The sequence below is a fragment of the Lampetra fluviatilis genome, chromosome 4 (assembly GCF_964198595.1).
Source record: "Lampetra fluviatilis chromosome 4, kcLamFluv1.1, whole genome shotgun sequence".
Classification (NCBI taxonomy): domain Eukaryota; kingdom Metazoa; phylum Chordata; class Hyperoartia; order Petromyzontiformes; family Petromyzontidae; genus Lampetra; species Lampetra fluviatilis.
Window position 1 is genome coordinate 18778718 of NC_136278.1, and position 17628 is coordinate 18796345.

At 53.6% G+C, this 17628-nt stretch overlaps 1 protein-coding gene across 1 annotated transcript in view; it reads left to right on the plus strand.

The window, feature by feature from the left end:
* LOC144931622 (carboxypeptidase A6-like) overlaps window positions 1–14533 on the plus strand; it is a 31142-nt gene extending 16609 nt beyond the window's left edge. Inside the window, exon 11 of the mRNA XM_078855706.1 lies at window positions 12832–14533. Coding sequence (XP_078711832.1) covers window positions 12832–13019 — 188 coding nt within the window. The 3' untranslated portion in view covers window positions 13020–14533. The remainder of the gene's footprint in view (window positions 1–12831) is intronic.
* Window positions 14534–17628: the final 3095 nt, after the last annotated feature.

A 17628-nucleotide genomic window follows, 5' to 3' on the forward strand; every position in this document is an offset into this window, starting at 1 on the left:
GCACCGCGGCCGCGCTAGAGCAGAGCATGCATTGGTCGGTTTTTTATACGAAAGAGAAACCAGGTTGATCGTCCCGATACACGGGTGGCCCAAAAGTTAGAACGCATTAGGGTTATTATTTTTTTATGGATTGCAACTGAACGCGAGTCCAGTACAATATACCGATCGCAAAATAAGACATTTATTTCAACAAATCACATATTAGATTGATCTAATTTACTTCAACAAATGTTAGAACATTAACATGAATGCGTTATGCACGAACTGTCTTTTTAAATTTATTTCGGACTCTTTTTTTAAGATTATAGCTGCCTTTAGCATCCATAAAATTAATTCGTCTTTAGTCAATTTTCTTTCCATGTTTAAATGTCATCTGAAAAGGAAGATGAAAAAGAAATATTAATAATGATAATAGATCAAATATTAACTTCAAGAATGAACGATTATTTTAATGTTAGTGTAATGCGAGCGTAAATGTGGTTGTTGCTGGGCTCTGGTCCAATCATACGGCCCGGGGTATTGGGCGGCGGGGCCTGGTCTGCGGGGCGTGTGGGAGGGGCCACCGTTCACCTCGGCTCCAATGGGAGGCGAGGTGAATGGGGGCGGAGCCAGCGGGGTAGTATGGGAAACCCGGATCTGACGATCCGGAAGGGGAGGAGTCAGGGTCACGTGGGGGGAATGTATATACGTGGGAGCCCGGAAGAGATTGGGGCAGTCGGGGAAGTTAAGAGTCTGAGCCACGTTGGGTGGTGAGAGAGAGATCCGCGCCATCGGCCACGTGGCCGAAGAACCTCAGCACGCCGTTGGCCAGCAGTGTGCGGAGTGCAGGAGTAAAGGAGCTAACGGAGGAGCGTGCATGGCAAGCGAGAGAGAGCGTGCGCAGGGCGCGTGCGAGACAACGCTGAAAGGGGCGTTCGACGAAATGGTGGAAGCGTACGAGCCTCCGGACGACGCACACCGCAGATTCATCCAGAGGCAACGGGCAACAGAGGAATCGCCTGTGGCTTTCCGGGGCGCTGTGCTTGAGCTGGCCATTGCCGTGTATCCAGAGACGGAGCCCGACTTGTTGGAGCCCTTGATACTGGGTAAGATGTTGGAGCTGTCCAAGGACTTGGGCATTCCGCTGCCGGTGTGCGGCCATGAGCAGCTGACCTCCCGGATGGCAGCCAAGTGCCTCAACGTGCAGTTCAACTTGCGCTGTTGGGCGCAGATGACCGCCTGGACGGGGAGCCCGACCATGGAGGGAGACGCCGTCGGGTGGACTCCGTCGAAGGCCGTCTTCGTGCCGGACGAGAGGGGGCCTGGCGATCTCACTGCGGCGGCGGGCCAGTGGGTTCCTCGAGGGGGAGCGGAGTTGCACTCCGGGCCACCGCTGAGGGATCGCCGAGACGGGGGGGGAAGCCGGGCGGCGGGCCGACTCGTCGTGTTACCGCTGCGGGAGTCTTGGACACTTCGCGTGGGACTGTCGGAGTCGCCCTCGCCCGCCTCTTCAGCCGGAGTCTCCGGCCAGGGACACGATGTCAACGCCGGAGAGTCAACCGTGTCAGACGGGCCGGCTGTGATCCTGCCGGACACAGGGATTCCTGCACCGGTTGGGCCTACCACGGCGACGGGGACACTTGGCCCCGCTGCCCCTCCAACCCCGCCACGGTTGCAGTTGCACGGGGCCCCGACTACGGACCTCTCTGGGAAACGGGGTGCTGGGACGGACAGGCCTCCACCAGTGGCGGATGGTTCCGGTTTCGCCGCTCCTAAAACTCGGTCGGGACTGCGACCTTTGAGGGCGCCGCCTCTCGTGAAGGACGGGCCGGCGACCCGCACTCGTTCCAAATCCCTTCCCTTTCGTTAATTGTGTTGTTGTTATACTCTCCGTTGTGTCTGGTGATTCTTGATTGTGATGCTGTCGCTCACATTATTTTGTCCTATTGCAGCCGGGACGGCTGGCTTTTTCATCGGGCGGGGGGGTCATGTAATGCGATCATAAATGGGGTTGTTGCTGGGCTCTGGTCCAATCACACGGCCCGGGGTATTGGGGGGCGGAGCCTGGTCTGCGGGGCATGTGGGAGGGGCCACCGTTCACCTCGGCTCCAATGGGAGGCGAGGTGAATGGGGGCAGAGCCAGCGGGGTAGTATGGGAAGGCCGGATCTGATGATCCGGAAGGGGAGGAGTCAGGGTCACGTGGGGGGAATGGATTTAAGTGGGAGCCCAGAAGATCGGGACAGTCGGGGAAGTTAAGAGTCTGAGCCACGTTGGGTGGTGAGAGAGAGATCCATGCCATCGGCCACGTGGCCAAAGGACCTCAGCACGTCGTCTGCCAGCGGTGTGCGGAGTGCGGGAGTAGAGAAGCTAACGGAGGAGCGTGCGTGGCACGCGAGAGGGAGCGTGCGCGGGGCGCGTGCGAGACAACGCTGGTCCGTGGAGGAGACCAGCGGGGTGCGGAAAAGAACCTGAATAAAAGACAAGTGGAGACCAGCAGTGCCTAACGGAGTCTTTTATTACACTAGTGTAATGCGGGCGTAAGCGACCTTCCGGATGTGACGTCACGGGGGGTGGAGTCATGTGACGTGGGGGGAAGGTTCGGGTCCTTAAGCGGGTAAACCGGAAGGGGAAGGGGTCGGGGTGTGAGCGGAAAAGAGTGAGGCCACGCGGGCGAGTGTGGAGAGGGGGGGGCGCCGACGGCCATCGGGAGCCAACCCCGAAGATAAGAGGAAGCTGCGGAGTGGTGTGCAGCTGCAGAGGAGACAGCCAGAAGGGCTGCGTGTTAGAGGCAGCGGTGTGGCTGCCAGGAGGAGCTGCGGAGAGAGAGAGAGAGAGGGCTGCATGTTAGAGGCAGCGGTGTGGCTGCCAGGAGGAGCTGCGGAGAGAGAGAGAGACAGCAAGAGGCTGTCAGAGCTGCGGAGGGAGAGGAGTTGCAGCGAGTACAGCCAAGGGGGGCTGTGTGAGAGAAACAGCAGCGGAGCTGCTGTTGTGGATCGGGCCGACATTGGAGTCAGCACCGTGGAGAAGCTACAGAGTAAAGACAGCCGTGTGGGTGTACAGCACGAACCGAATAAAGGACACTGAGCCAGACATTGTGGTCCAGTCGTTTATTACACTGGTGTCGGAAGTGCAACGGCATGTCGAAACAAGTGAGGAAGAAAGTTAATCCGGCGCCTGCATCGGCTTCTTCGTCCGACGACGACGAACTCCCTCCAACCACGGATCCTGTTGGGGTGGTGGAGGAGAGCCCGGCTGAGGCGACCACGGGAACGGGAGTGGAGGATGTTGGCGCGGTGGCGGGTCCGTCGACATCATCAGACGCGGATCAACGATGGCAAGCGATGGCGGTACAACTGGAGGCACTTAAGGACGTCCTGGCGCATCTATGCCATCTCGTCGCGCCAGGGACGATGGATGATGCAAGTGGTGCTCCGCGGGCCGCCACGTTGCCTGTCCTGCCGCCGCCATTGCCCACGCGGCAAGAGGCCGCCATTTTGCGCGCTCCGTGGCGCCAAACCGCCATCTTGGCCACGCCGCGGGCCGACGCCATTTTGAATTTGCCATCACAACCACCACCATTGGAAGACGGCGGGAAGAGGAGTCGGAGTCGCCACCTTACAACGGTTAAAGAATTTTCCGTCGGTGGGGACTGGAGCGCGTTCACCTGCCGCTTCTTGGCGGCGGTACGCACAGCAAGATGGACCGATGCGGAGGCTTTGGAGGTGTTGCCGACTCTCCTGGACGACGAATCTGTCCGATTCTTCCGTTCCATAACGACCGATAAGAAGGCAACTTTAAGTGGTGTTTTTCAAGAAATGGCCGATGCTTATGAGCCACCAGATGATGCGCATCGGCGATTCGCTCAACGACAACGAGCACCAGAGGAGTCGCCCGTGGCGTTCAGGGGTGCGGTGCTGGAGCTGGCCATGGCAGCTTATCCTGAGACGCCACAGGACCTGCTCGAGCCTCTCATATTAGGGAAAATGTTGGAGCTGTCTCGGGATCTAGGGATCCCCATGCCTGTGTGTGGGCATGAGAAGCTAACTTCCCGGACGGCTGCTAAGTGTCTCGATGCGCAATTCAACCTCCGTCGCTGGAAACAAGTGACGGCGTGGACGGGGGGGCCCGTCAAAGAAGGGGATGCGCTGGGGTGGAACCCTGCGCAGGCTGTCTATGTTCCGGATGACCGGGGCCCTCAACAACTGACGGCCGCCTCCGCTCCATGGACGGGACGCGGCGGGCCGAGACCGCGCGCGGCGCTACCAGAACGGGGCCGTCAGGAGGCGAGGCCTGCGCTTCGGCGCAACGAGGCCGAGTGTTTCCGCTGCGGGCGTAGGGGCCACTACGCCAGAGACTGCTGGGCCCGCTTCCCGGCTCCGCCGCAGCAGGAGGCCTCGGCACCGGTCAAGTCGGCTAAAGATCCTCCGAAACAGGCATGTCGGCACGCACCAGACACTCGGCAAGGCTTTACACCTCACCCATCACCGTCGTTGCGCCATCCTAACGTTGTGGTTAAAGCATGCCCTTCGACGGGGCCTTGTCGCTCGGTCACGCAATGGCGCAAGTTGGCACGGAGAGTCGTCGCGGCCGCTACGGGCTCGTCCACTGTACCGGGGTCTATACAAGGGGTGGACGTACGCATTTTGGTCGACTCCGGCGCGTCTGCGACTAATATTTCGGATGTCATTTTTCATCTGTTGGGCATCCCGCCGGGGGCTGTGCGTCCGGTTTATGGGTCGTGCGTCGCTGCCAACGGGGGTAGCATGGGTATCGTGGGTCAGGTGGATGCTAAGATATCTATTGGGGATGTGTCGGCCTCGGGTGTTGTGTTGATATCGAGATCTTTGGCGGTTCCTTGTTTGTTAGGCACCGATTTTTTGGCTAAGATGCCCATTTTGATCAAAATCAATGAGAATTGTATTGAACTGCCGGGGGGCCGTCAAATCTCGTTTCTGCCGTCGCCCTGGGGGCGACCTGCTTCGGCCGTACAGGTGCAGGCGCTGTCCGTCGCATCTGTGGACATCCCACCTGGTACACAGATGCTTATACCCTTGCGGTATCGGAAGCCCCTGCCTGATCGGCTAGGAGCAGTAGGGGTCTTGTTGTCACCGTCCGCCGCGATAACAGCCGGGTTGGCGTTAGTGGGGGCACAGACCATCGTCCGGCCGGATCAATTACCGTTTTTACAGGTGCTTAATGCGGGGGGAGAAAACGTCCGTGTCCCGGCCGGTACGGTTGTGGCACATGCCACTACGGCGTTTGCGACCCATGATTGTCCACATAGCCGGGGAGTTGTTGCTGGGGTTTCCGAGCCAAGGAGTTCGGATGATCGTTGGGTTGCTCATTTATGTGACGAAAATTCTTCCCTGTCCATGGAGCAACGTGGTGCGCTGCGTAAATTGTTGTTGACATATTCCGATGTGTTCAGCTCCGATGATTTGGATTTGGGCCGCACTTCGTTGCTTTACCATGACATTGAGACGGGCGATGCTGCCCCTATTCGATTAAATTCACATCGGATGAGTCCTGCGGAGCGAGAACACGTACGGGGGGCAGTGGAAGACATGTTGGCTGCGGACATTATATCGCCATCTAACAGCCCATGGGGCGCTCCAGTCGTCTTGGTTAAGAAGAAGGATGGCAAATTGCGATTTTGTGTTGATTTCCGCAAATTGAATAAGATATCGGTGGCAAATGCGTACCCCCTGCCGCGTATGGATGACTCCCTCGACGCATTGTCGGGGGCTAAGTTCTTTTCCACACTGGACCTCTCTTCGGGATTTTGGCAGCTTCCCCTTGACGAGTCCTCACGGGAGAAAACCGCATTCCGTACGCCGCAGGGGTTATTTCAATTCAACTGTCTCCCGATGGGATTGAATGCGGCCCCTGCTACATTTCAAAGATTGATGGAGCTCGTTTTGACGGGGTTGCAGTGGGAGACATGTCTTATATATTTGGACGATATCATTGTCTTCAGCCGCACATTTGATGAACATTTGACGCGGCTGGAGACAGTGTTCACGAGGATGCGTTCTGCCAAATTGAAATTCAAACCAAAGAAATGTCACCTACTGCAACGGTCCGTCCGCTATTTGGGGCACATTGTGAGTGCTGAGGGAGTGTCCACGGATCCGGAAAAGACGGCGTGCGTCCGGGATTGGCCGACTCCGGCCACCGTGGGGGATGTTCGGCGGTTTTTGGGATTTGCCTCGTATTACCGAAGATTTGTGACGGGTTTTGCGACGATTGCGAGGCCCTTGCATCTCCTTACGGGTAAAGGACGGAAGTTTGTTTGGGGACAGCCGGAGGAGGCGGCCTTTCGGAGTCTGCGTGATCTATTGGCCACGGCCCCAACATTGGATTATCCCGATTTCGATCACCCATTCATTCTTGATACGGACGCGAGTGACACAGGTATTGGGGCGGTGTTATCACAGTCTAAAGGGGGTGTAGAGCGTGTCGTGGCGTATGGTAGCCGAGTCTTGTCTCCTGCGGAAACCCGCTACTGTGTCACTCGCAGAGAACTATTGGCGGTTGTTTTTTTCCTATGGCAATTTCGACCATACCTCTACGGTCGTTCTTTTATTGTGCGTACGGATCATGCGGCCTTGCAATATGCCCTTAAAATTGACCAGCCATCCGGACAGTTGGCACGTTGGTTGGACACGCTACAGGAATTTTCCTTCCAAATTCAACATCGGAAGGGAGTGCGCCATGCGAACGCTGACGCACTTTCCAGATTACCGCGGCGCGCCCCTTGTAAATGTGAGTCGGGGACGCATAGGTGTTCGCCGATTCCAAACCCCCCTCAGCCGCTTACGTTGGCCGTCGAGAAGTCGGACACTCCGATGGAACCGGGACCGGCTGACGGGGTTTTGAATCTGCCGCGGTCTGTCTGGATCCGGGAACAGATGATGGATGAGTCATTGGTGTCCTTGCGGAAGCGGTCTGCTAAGGACAATGGGAGTCCGAGTACGGCTGTGGGGCCGCAAACCGCTCTCCGAGATGGTCTGCTTATGTGGCGGGAGGGGTTCCAGGAACGTTGGCGCCTGGTGGTACCAACGTCCTTGCGATTCGAGTTGATTAGAACCCTCCATTGTGACACTCTCTTACATTTAGGGGTGCAGAAGACCTTGTTGACGTTGCAACGTCATTATTTTTGGCACGGCATGGCGACAGATGTCGTAGGGCACGTGCGCGCGTGCCCTGCGTGTGCACGACGTAAGCCGCCGAAACATCCTTACGTGCCGCCTCTCCAGTCGATTCAGGTGTCTCGAGTCAATGAATTGGTGGCACTGGACATATTGGGACCTTTTCCACCATCGGCGAGGGGTAATAAATATTTGCTGGTAGGGGTTGAGTACCTCTCCCGTTGGCCGATGGCCTGGCCGTTGCCCGATCAGTCGGCCGCGGCCATTACCGACGCCTTTTTGTTTGGGTATATTATGGATAAGGGGGCGCCTGAGAGACTCCTCACGGACCAGGGCAGGAATTTCTCTTCTAAATTATTGGCGGAAGTGTGCGCGGGCCTTGGGACTAAGAAAGTACGGACATCCCCATACCATCCGCAGACGGATGGTATGGTTGAACGGCTGAACAGGACATTGTCTGCCATGCTTTGCCATACCGTGAGTGAACAACAATCAGATTGGGATCTGCACATCCCCGGGGTGCTTTCGGCGTACAGGATGACGCCTCATGCGGCTACAGGATATTCGCCGTTTTACCTTATGTATGGTCGGGGAAACGTGCCGCCGGTGGATGTGCAATTGGGAACTGGGGTGAAGGGACCTCGTAAACCACTTCCTGAATACATTCAGGACACGGTTCGCCGAGTCACGGAGGCGCGGGAGAATGCCCGCGTGGCTACGGCCAAAGCCCAGGCCCGGAACGAGCGATATGCGCGACGGTCTGAGGGGGAGTGCCCTTGGAAGGTTGGGGACCTAGCCTGGCTTCATTGTCCACAGGTACGTCCGGGGACCTCGCCGAAATTGCACAAACCCTGGCATGGTCCCGTACGCCTCATTGCGGTTCCCAACCCACAGTCAGCACGCGTCCAGATTGGGTCTCGTCGCTGGGTTGTGCATACGTCGCGCTTGAAACCATATGTTGCTCCCTTACATGATGCGTCATCCCCCAATGTTGCCTTGCCGGGGTCTGTTGCTGCTGACTCTCCCCTGCCTGCGTCCATTGATCTTGCTAGAGCGCCTGTCGTACCTGTTCCAGACAGGCCGGCCGTGACATTGCGGGGGACGAGGGGCCCTGCTCGGAGGACGCCTGCCAGGTCTGCGGGACCTTCGAGCCCTGCAGCCCTTCCGACCCAGCTGCGGGCACGGTCACAGGACAAGCCCAAGACTAACTCTTTAGAGACACGGGACGGCGGTGGACTTCCAGCTGCGACAGGGGGATTACCCCCTGTCATTCCTCGACTTTCATCGCGTTCCCGTTCTGCGAGTGGGCCGCCGACCGTCCGGGACGGGCCGGCGACCCGCACACGTTCCAAATCGCTTACGTTTCGTTGATTGTTGTTGTCTTGTTATTTTTTTCTTACAGTTGTATTTATTGCATGCTTTTTGTACGTTCGTTGATGTTAATTGCGTTGTTGTTGTTGTTCTTGCTGTTACATTGTATGCTTAGTGTCCTTTAGGGGGGGAAGCTCGGTTCGCCGCATTACGATTTGCTATTGGTCAGCCGAGGTCGGCTGGGATTTTTCTACGGGGGAGGGTGGTGTAATGCGGGCGTAAGCGACCTTCCGGATGTGACGTCACGGGGGGTGGAGTCATGTGACGTGGGGGGAAGGTTCGGGTCCTTAAGCGGGTAAACCGGAAGGGGAAGGGGTCGGGGTGTGAGCGGAAAAGAGTGAGGCCACGCGGGCGAGTGTGGAGAGGGGGGGGCGCCGACGGCCATCGGGAGCCAACCCCGAAGATAAGAGGAAGCTGCGGAGTGGTGTGCAGCTGCAGAGGAGACAGCCAGAAGGGCTGCGTGTTAGAGGCAGCGGTGTGGCTGCCAGGAGGAGCTGCGGAGAGAGAGAGAGAGAGGGCTGCATGTTAGAGGCAGCGGTGTGGCTGCCAGGAGGAGCTGCGGAGAGAGAGAGAGACAGCAAGAGGCTGTCAGAGCTGCGGAGGGAGAGGAGTTGCAGCGAGTACAGCCAAGGGGGGCTGTGTGAGAGAAACAGCAGCGGAGCTGCTGTTGTGGATCGGGCCGACATTGGAGTCAGCACCGTGGAGAAGCTACAGAGTAAAGACAGCCGTGTGGGTGTACAGCACGAACCGAATAAAGGACACTGAGCCAGACATCGTGGTCCAGTCGTTTATTACACTAGTATTAAAATTAATTAAATAACCCAATGTGTCCTGACTTTTGGCCCACCCTTAAGAGCCAGTCAGTGTTCGCCAAGCTTCAAAAAGCAAACAGAATGCAAACTGATGCCCAGTTAGGACTCTCATAGCCCAGGTGACCCTCATAGCCCAGGTGACCCTCATAGCCCAGATGACTCTCATAGCCCAGGTGACCCTCATAGCCCAGGTGACCCTCATAGCCCAGGTGACCATCATAGCCCAGGTGACTCTCATAGCCCAGGTGACTCATAGCCCAGGGGACCCTCATAGCCCAAGTGGAGTCTCTGGGCCCAGTTAGGACGTTCAGGGCAGAGATGAGGGTGTCTGCCACTCATAAAGCGACCTTGACACATCATGGGACCTTCTTTGCCAATACCAAAATATGATAATAGGGTGTTCCCCTCTTTCATCTGGCAACAAAACAGCTGTGTTAAAGATGTTGAAACAGAAAACTGAAACCCTTTTTACAAGGAGTCGTGTCTACATTAACCACAATGTTTGTGGTCAGACACGTTGAAGATTCTTAGGGCTCGTTATAAACATCTGAGCCTCAGCGCCAACCAAAGGCCCAGTTAGGGTATCGTTAGGGAGCAGGAGAGAGACATTGCGGACAATTCGGTTCATCAGTTTAAAATAAATTATTATGCTCACGGTTCGCGAATCAACACGTGCCTGTGAAGATTAGTTTGCGTTTTACAGCGGTCGTGTAATGATGAAATTAATCATGATGCTGCACTTCTATGCTCCCAGATTCATGCATCCCGACCTTTACCGACCCGCACTGACCAGCGTGGTGAAGTATGGTCAAATTGCCCCCACGACCCGCACGGTGTGGGGAGGCCTTCATCCAGCAGTGGATTGACAAAAGGGCTGCACTGTACTCATACAGTATAATAATAATAATAAAGAGTAAGAACTCGGATTTAGTTTTGACCAAAGAGAACCTCGCTGACTCTCTCCCGGGAGGGTATTGTGTCTGAATATTTGGCTCAACCTATGACCACGCCGCATGGGGGAGGGAGACTGGAGTACCTGGCACTAAACTAAACTTTTTATTTTACCAGGAAATGCCCCACTGAGCTATGTAGCAGAAGCGACCTGGCTATCACAAATGGTAGCTCAACGAAGTGGCTTATCATCGCGTGGAATTGAATAGCGGCCACACGATCTAAACGTGTGATTTGATTCTAAATGAGGAGGGAAAAACCGGAGGACCCAGAGAAAAATCCGCTCTAGCACCGGGAGAGAGACACCACAAACTCCCAATTAACAGGCGTCAGGGTCGGGATAGAACCCACGACTTTCGTGTATACCAGACGAGTTAGTTAACATCTCGCCACCGCTAGGAGGGGTCTGCACAGATGCGCTCACAAAACCCACTTGCTGCACTGCCAACATCTGGCCAACTCCGCAGCTCAATGCGTTTGAGAGATTGTTCAAGTCGGTGCCATTGACCGGCTCTCGGAGTACAGGCGTGTGCGTCACCCATTCTGGGCTGATGCTTCAGGTGGGTGATCTCAAAATTATCAACTCAACCCAAAAGGAGACACAAGCTGAGCTGGCCATTCGTGGCTGCCTCGTTTGTCCCCCCCCCCCCACACACTTTCTCTGTAACGGGCTGTTTGAAACAAAGGCAGATGACAAATACATTTGTTCGAGACATATGTAGTGGTGGTGTTGACGTGCGCCGACTGTGACAGTGATGGATCACGGGGCGGCGCGGGGTGCGGGGTTGGGCACGCGTTGTGGGCGTGGTGTGGACGCGCGCGCCGGGAGTGACAGATGACGGGGCGGCGCGGCGTGGGTGCTGAGGCACGCTGAGATGTGGGAAAACAGGATCGTAGCCAGCGCCCAGTGATTGGTCGAATAGGATGGGTGCTCGCAGCGACGTCCGCAGGTGGGGTATAAAGGGGGACGCGCGAGAGCACTCGGGGAGAGTTACCCAGTTGAAGACCAGAAGACGGAGCTGAAGACCTAGTGCCCCGAGACCCCTAGTCCCGCCGTCCTTGTGGGGACCGGGGCCCTGTGTGGCTCGGAGGCGAGACTGTGGGACCCGGGGTCCGACGCCCACGTGGGTCGGGCTGGGGACCCACAGTCAAGACGGACACCCCGGGCAGGGAGTGTCCCGAGTAGCTCAGTGGGCGTTAGTCGCCAGGGTAGCTAAGTGGGTGTTTGTCACCCGAGTAGCTCAGTGGGCGTTAGTCGCCAGAATAGCTCAGTGGGCGTTAGTCGCCAGGGTAGCTAAGAGGGCGTTAGTCGCCAGGGTAGCTAAGTGGGTGTTTGTCACCCGAGATACTAAGTGGGTGTTTGTCACCCGAGATACTAAGTGGGTGTTTGTCACCCAAGTAGCTCAGTGGGCGTTAGTCGCCAGAATAGCTCAGTGGGCGTTAGTCGCCAGGGTAGCTAAGAGGGCGTTAGTCGCCAGGGTAGCTAAGAGGGTGTTAGTCACCCGAGTAGCTCAGTGGGCGTTAGTCGCCAGAATAGCTCAGTGGGCGTTAGTCGCCAGGGTAGCTAAGAGGGCGTTAGTCGCCAGGGTAGCTAAGAGGGTGTTAGTCACCCGAGTAGCTCAGTGGGCGTTAGTCGCCAGAATAGCTCAGTGGGCGTTAGTCGCCAGGGTAGCTAAGAGGGCGTTAGTCGCCAGGGTAGCTAAGTGGGTGTTTGTCACCCGAGATACTAAGTGGGTGTTAGTCACCTGTGAACGAGTTTGGTAAAATAAAGAGTGTGCTCCCCGTGAAGTCGTCTCCCGCCGAGTTACTACATTACACATACATCATGGAGCCGTGTTTACACAATCAAAGGATACTTGCCACTTATTTATTCTTTTTTTTGCTGGGTTTGTTATTTTTAAAAGAGAGAGAAGAAAAAAAAAGCTGCGTGTTTACGGCCGGCATAACGGAAGGCCATTAATATGAGACAAGAATTGCTTTCGCGTCCAATTTCGCAGCCGCATGTCACAAACCAGCCGTACCAGGATTAATTTCAAAACAAGATTTGTGAAAAAAATACCTTACTTTTTTTTTCTCCTGTAAAATCGCACGCGTGGTGGATAAATACGCCACGGCGTCACATCCCATACCACTGACATCAGGGACGCTGAATCAAATTTTATATATATTATTTTGTTGTGGGCCATATTGCTGGAATGTTATCACATTTGGGGTTAATGTCCATATTTTGCTTGTTTGAACCAATGCTGCTGAAAAAAATCACTGACAGAAAGACCATGTGGCTGATGCGATGTGTGTATCTTTAGTCATTTTTTTTTTATATATGTGGAGGAACATAAATGTCAAGGAGGCGTATCGTCTGCTGATTTACATCGCAACTCCTGAGGTTCGTCTGGAGACTTTCTGCATTTAAAGAGCTGGTTGTTATATATTTCCACACGATAAGCCACTTCATTGGGATATCGTTTGTGGCAAGGTCGCTCCTGAAAAAGAGCTGTTTAGCTCAGTGAGCCTTACCTGGTAAAAAAAAAAAATGTTAGATTCCTCTCCTTGCCTCCCCCCACAGACGTGACGTCAGGCAGCTCGCTGGACTGGGCCTACTCGCAGGGGGCACGCTACTCGTTTGCGCTGGAGCTGCGCGACACGGGCCGCTACGGCTTCCTGCTGCCCGAGCGCCAGATCGGCCCCACGTGCGCCGAGGCCATGAGGGCCGTGTCCATGATCGCCGCGGCCGCCCTGCGCAACTGCCGATAGTGAGCGTGGCGCAGCCCAGGGGGTGTGATTGGTGGACTTTGCTTCGACTGGACTGGACCAGACTGAACCAAACCAGACTGGACCGGACTGAACTAAACCACACTCTAGTGCACTACACTGGACTAGACCAAAACAGATTGGAGCATACTGGACTGGACCGGACTGAACTAAACCACGTTCTAGTGTACTACACCTGACTGAACTAGACCAAAACAGATTGGAGCATACTGGACTGGACTTTGTCGGCCTGAAATGAACTGGACATGACTGGACTTGATAGGGTGGGGATGGACTGTACTGGCAGCCTTGGCAGAATGGCCGGGCTCGCCAACTCAGGAGGAGCTCAGAGTGACGTCGCGTCCATGCTGCTCTTCCAGATTCTCCCAGCGCGGCCCGTGCGTCCTTCAAGTTGGGGGAGACCCGAGTTCGGAGGCCGTGCCGTTACACTAGAATGGACTAGACTGGATTGAACTGAACTGGACTGGACTGAACTGGACTGGACTGAACTAGACTAGGTTGGACTAAACTGGACTGGACCAAGCAGGACTGGAACACATTGAACTGGACTGGACTTGAGCAGTCCGAGTGGACATATCATTTGAGCAGCAGGCGGAAATGACCAGGGCTTAATTTCAGTCGGGTCAGTTCGCATCGCCAACCCAGCAAACATTTCCGCAAAAATGCTCACCACACTTAGTGTACCTTTGGCTGCGGCTCCTAGTCATGCGCCACCTGATCCAGTTACCGGTGATGCCGAACATATTCAGTGAGAAATTAAGCCCTGGTAATGGCCAATTGACATTGCTACTTGGATGTGAGGTTCACAGTGGCCGTGTCTAAACACTGAGCTGACGTCACTGCGGTGTGAGACTTGAATTCGTGTTTCGGCCGCCCATGGTAAGTCCGCGTTTTTTTTCCAGTGCCATAAGGGCTGATGGTCTCAGTCTGGTCGTCAGTGATTTCACACAAAAATCCACCGATGAAATTAGCTTTTTATTTAATTTGACGAAGCTAAGCTTTTGGCGCTGAATAAAAAAAGTCACGGGCCACTTGAGTTGCGGCATAAACCAGAGGGTGTAGCAGTGCCACCCAGAGTTGGAGCAAGAGGGAACTGTGGCCGGCAGGAGTTCTGTGATGTCCACATCTCGAGGGCCGATCCCTGGATTGCCGTGAGGCACTACTGCCTGTGGGAGGCCCACACAGACACTCGTTCGACGCACGGCATCGCTCACTCTCAGAACTCACCCAGAAGGTCATCGGGGATACAAATGTCTAAATATTCCCTCTTGAAATTGGAACGACTTCAAAAGAATAATATGATAGTGACAATGCCATTTGTGGGGCTTGTGTATGAACATGTTTTCACCTGTTGGCAAATAAAAACAAGTCTCTTGTCCAGTATAAGGATTTAAGCAGAGATGCATTGTGTGTGCTGTGTATGTGTGTACACATCAGTAATTGTGTATGGGTTTGTCTTTGTAGTGTTGTCTATATGTTGTGTGTGGGTGTATATACAGTGAGGGAAAAAAGTATTTGATCCCCTGCTGATTTTGTACGTTTGCCCACTGACAAAGAAATGATCAGTCTATAATTTTAATGGTAGGTTTATTAGAACAGTGAGAGATAGAATAACAACAAAGACATCCAGAAAAACGCATGTCAAAAATGTAAAAAATTGAATTGCATTTTAATGAGGGAAATAAGTATTTGACCCCCTCTCAATCAGAAAGATGTATGGCTTCCAGGTGTCTTTTATACAGGTAACGAGCTGAGATTAGGAGCACACTCTTAAAGGGAGTGCTCCTAATCTCAGCTTTGTTACCTTTATAAAAGGCACCTGTTCACAGAAGCAATCAATCAGATTCCAAACTTTCCACCATGGCCAAGAACAAAGACCTCTCCAAGGATGTCAAGGACAAGATTTTAGACCTACACAAGGCTGGAATGGGCTACAAGACCATCGCCAAGCACCCTGGTGAGAAGGTGACAACAGTTGGTGCGATTATTCGCAAATGGAAGAAACACAAAAGAACTGTCAATCTCCCTCGGCCTGGGGCTCCATGCAAGATCTCACCTCGTGGAGTTGCAATGATCATGAGCACGGTGAGGAATCAGCCCAGAACTACACGGGAGGTTCTTGTCAATGATCTCAAGACAGCTGGGACCATAGTCACCAAGAAAACAGTTGGAAACACACTACGCCGTGAAGGACTGAAATCCTGCAGCGCCCGCAAGGTCCCCCTGCTCAAGAAAGCACATATATGCCCGTCTGAAGTTTGCCAATGCACATCTGAATGATTCAGAGGACAACTGGGTGAAAGTGTTGTGGTCAAATGAGACCAAAATGGAGCTCTTTGGCATCAACTCAACTCGCCGTGTTTGGAGGAGGAGGAATGCTGCCTATGACCTCAAGAACACGATCCCCACCGTCAAACATGGAGGTGGAAACATTATGCTTTGGGGGTGTTTTTCTGCTAAGGGGACAGGACAACTTCACCGCATCAAAGGGACGATGGACGGGGCCATGTACCATCACATCTTGGGTGAGAACCTCCTTCCCTCAGCCAGGGCATTGAAAATGGGCCGTGGATGGGTATTCCAGCATGACAATGACCCAAAACACACGGCCAAGGCAACAAAGGAGTGGCTCAAGAAGAAGCACATTAAGGTCCTGGAGTGGCCTAGCCAGTCTCCAGACCTTAATCCCATAAAAAAAATCTGTGGAGGGAGCTGAAGGTTCGAGTTGCCAAACGTCAGCCTCGAAACCTTAATGACTTGGAGAAGATCTGCAAAGAGGAGTGGGACAAAATCCCTCCTGAGATGTGTGGAAACCTGGTGGCCAACTACAAGAAACGTCTGACCTCTGTGATTGCCAACAAGGGTTTTGCCACCAAGTACTAAGTCATGTTTTGCAGAGGGGTCAAATACTCATTTCCCTCATTAAAATGCAAATCAATTTATAACATTTTTGACATGCGTTTTTCTGGATTTTGTTGTTAATCTGTCTCTCACTGTTTAAATAAACCTACCATTAAAATTATAGACTGATCATTTCTTTGTCAGTGGGCAAACATACAAAATCAGCAGGGGATTAAATACTTTTTTCCCTCACTGTCTATGAACTAGTTGTTTGGGGGTGCCTGTGGCGCCCCCTCACAAAAGCATCTCGCCGTGCGGATACAGAATCGCGTACGTCATGGGATCCATGTTGGGACTCAAGATATTGAGGTTGATGAACTGCTGATTGAGATTCTGTGGATTCCTCGGGTAGATGCGAATGTCACGCTCGAACGGCGGCTTGCCATCCTCGTTGACGAAAACCATTGCAACTTCGTTTGATGTTGGTGCATTGTATCGTCGTTGATCCGACTGACGATCACGGCTCAGCACCATGCTGACCAACGGAATTTCTTCTCCCGCTTGAAGTGCACGGTCAACTTCTCGTGCTTTGACTTTGCGCATCAACTGGTAACTGTTGGCGAATCTGTTGTGCCGGCGGAAAAAGCGATCAATTTCGTCCAGGATAGGTTGAAGACACTGAGCATTCGCGGTATGCTGTTGACGGATCTCCATTGCTTGCGTGCTGTCAAGCACGTACAGCTGCGCGTACTGTGGTGCTTGATTCTAGATTTGAAGCTTTCGTGACTGCAAGGCATCATATTCTTAGGTTTTTTCGGTAAAGTCACGTAGGTAAAACATCAAAATTAATGAAAATAAAATAAAATAAAAAGAAAAATCACGACGTTTCGGAGGCAACACAAGTCTCCGTCATCAGGTGGGACCATCACAGCCGAATTAGCTGCATCAAGTGAGGCAACGATTCAAGAAGTAATCCCTTATAAGTAAGTTGAAGGGGGGAGGAGAGGGGGGGGGGGGAGCTCATCAGAATGTGGTAGCCAATGAATGGAACGTATCGGGAGGGAGGGGGGCGGGGCTCAAAGACAGCACGGAGTGCTAAGCACAACGCATCGGGAGGGGGGGGGGGGCAAAACAATGGACGACGACCTGGACGCGGCTGCTGCTACACACGCCAACACAATGGACAGAGAGGGGGGAGGGGAGGTCTGATACACATGATAGACAAAAGAACGAAAATGCCCATGTTTATACCAATGCTGGCAGAACAATGAAAAGAGCACTGCCAAAAAATAACTGGGGATGTTAACACTCGGTGAAGTAAAGTAAAATAGTGCCTGTCAGATAAGATGGTCCAAAAAAGTGTAATTAAGTCTTTTTTGCGTGGTTGATAACATCTTTCCAATGATTACTACGTTTGTACCCATCATCACGGTTGAAATTATGTCTGTGTTTGTATATTTGTATGGCTTCGTGTACAAACCTTTGATGGTAGCCGGGAGGTTTGCAGAGAACCTTGGTCTCGGAAAAGACAATTTCATGAGAGCCCACCGAGTTGTAGCAATGATCGGCAACTGATTCTTCTGCCGTTGCCGATCATTGCTACAACTCGGTGGGCTCTCATGAAATTGTCTTTTCCGAGACCAAGGTTCTCTGCAAACCTCCCGGCTACCATCAAAGGTTTGTACACGAAGCCATACAAATATACAAACACAGACATAATTTCAACCGTGATGATGGGTACAAACTTAGT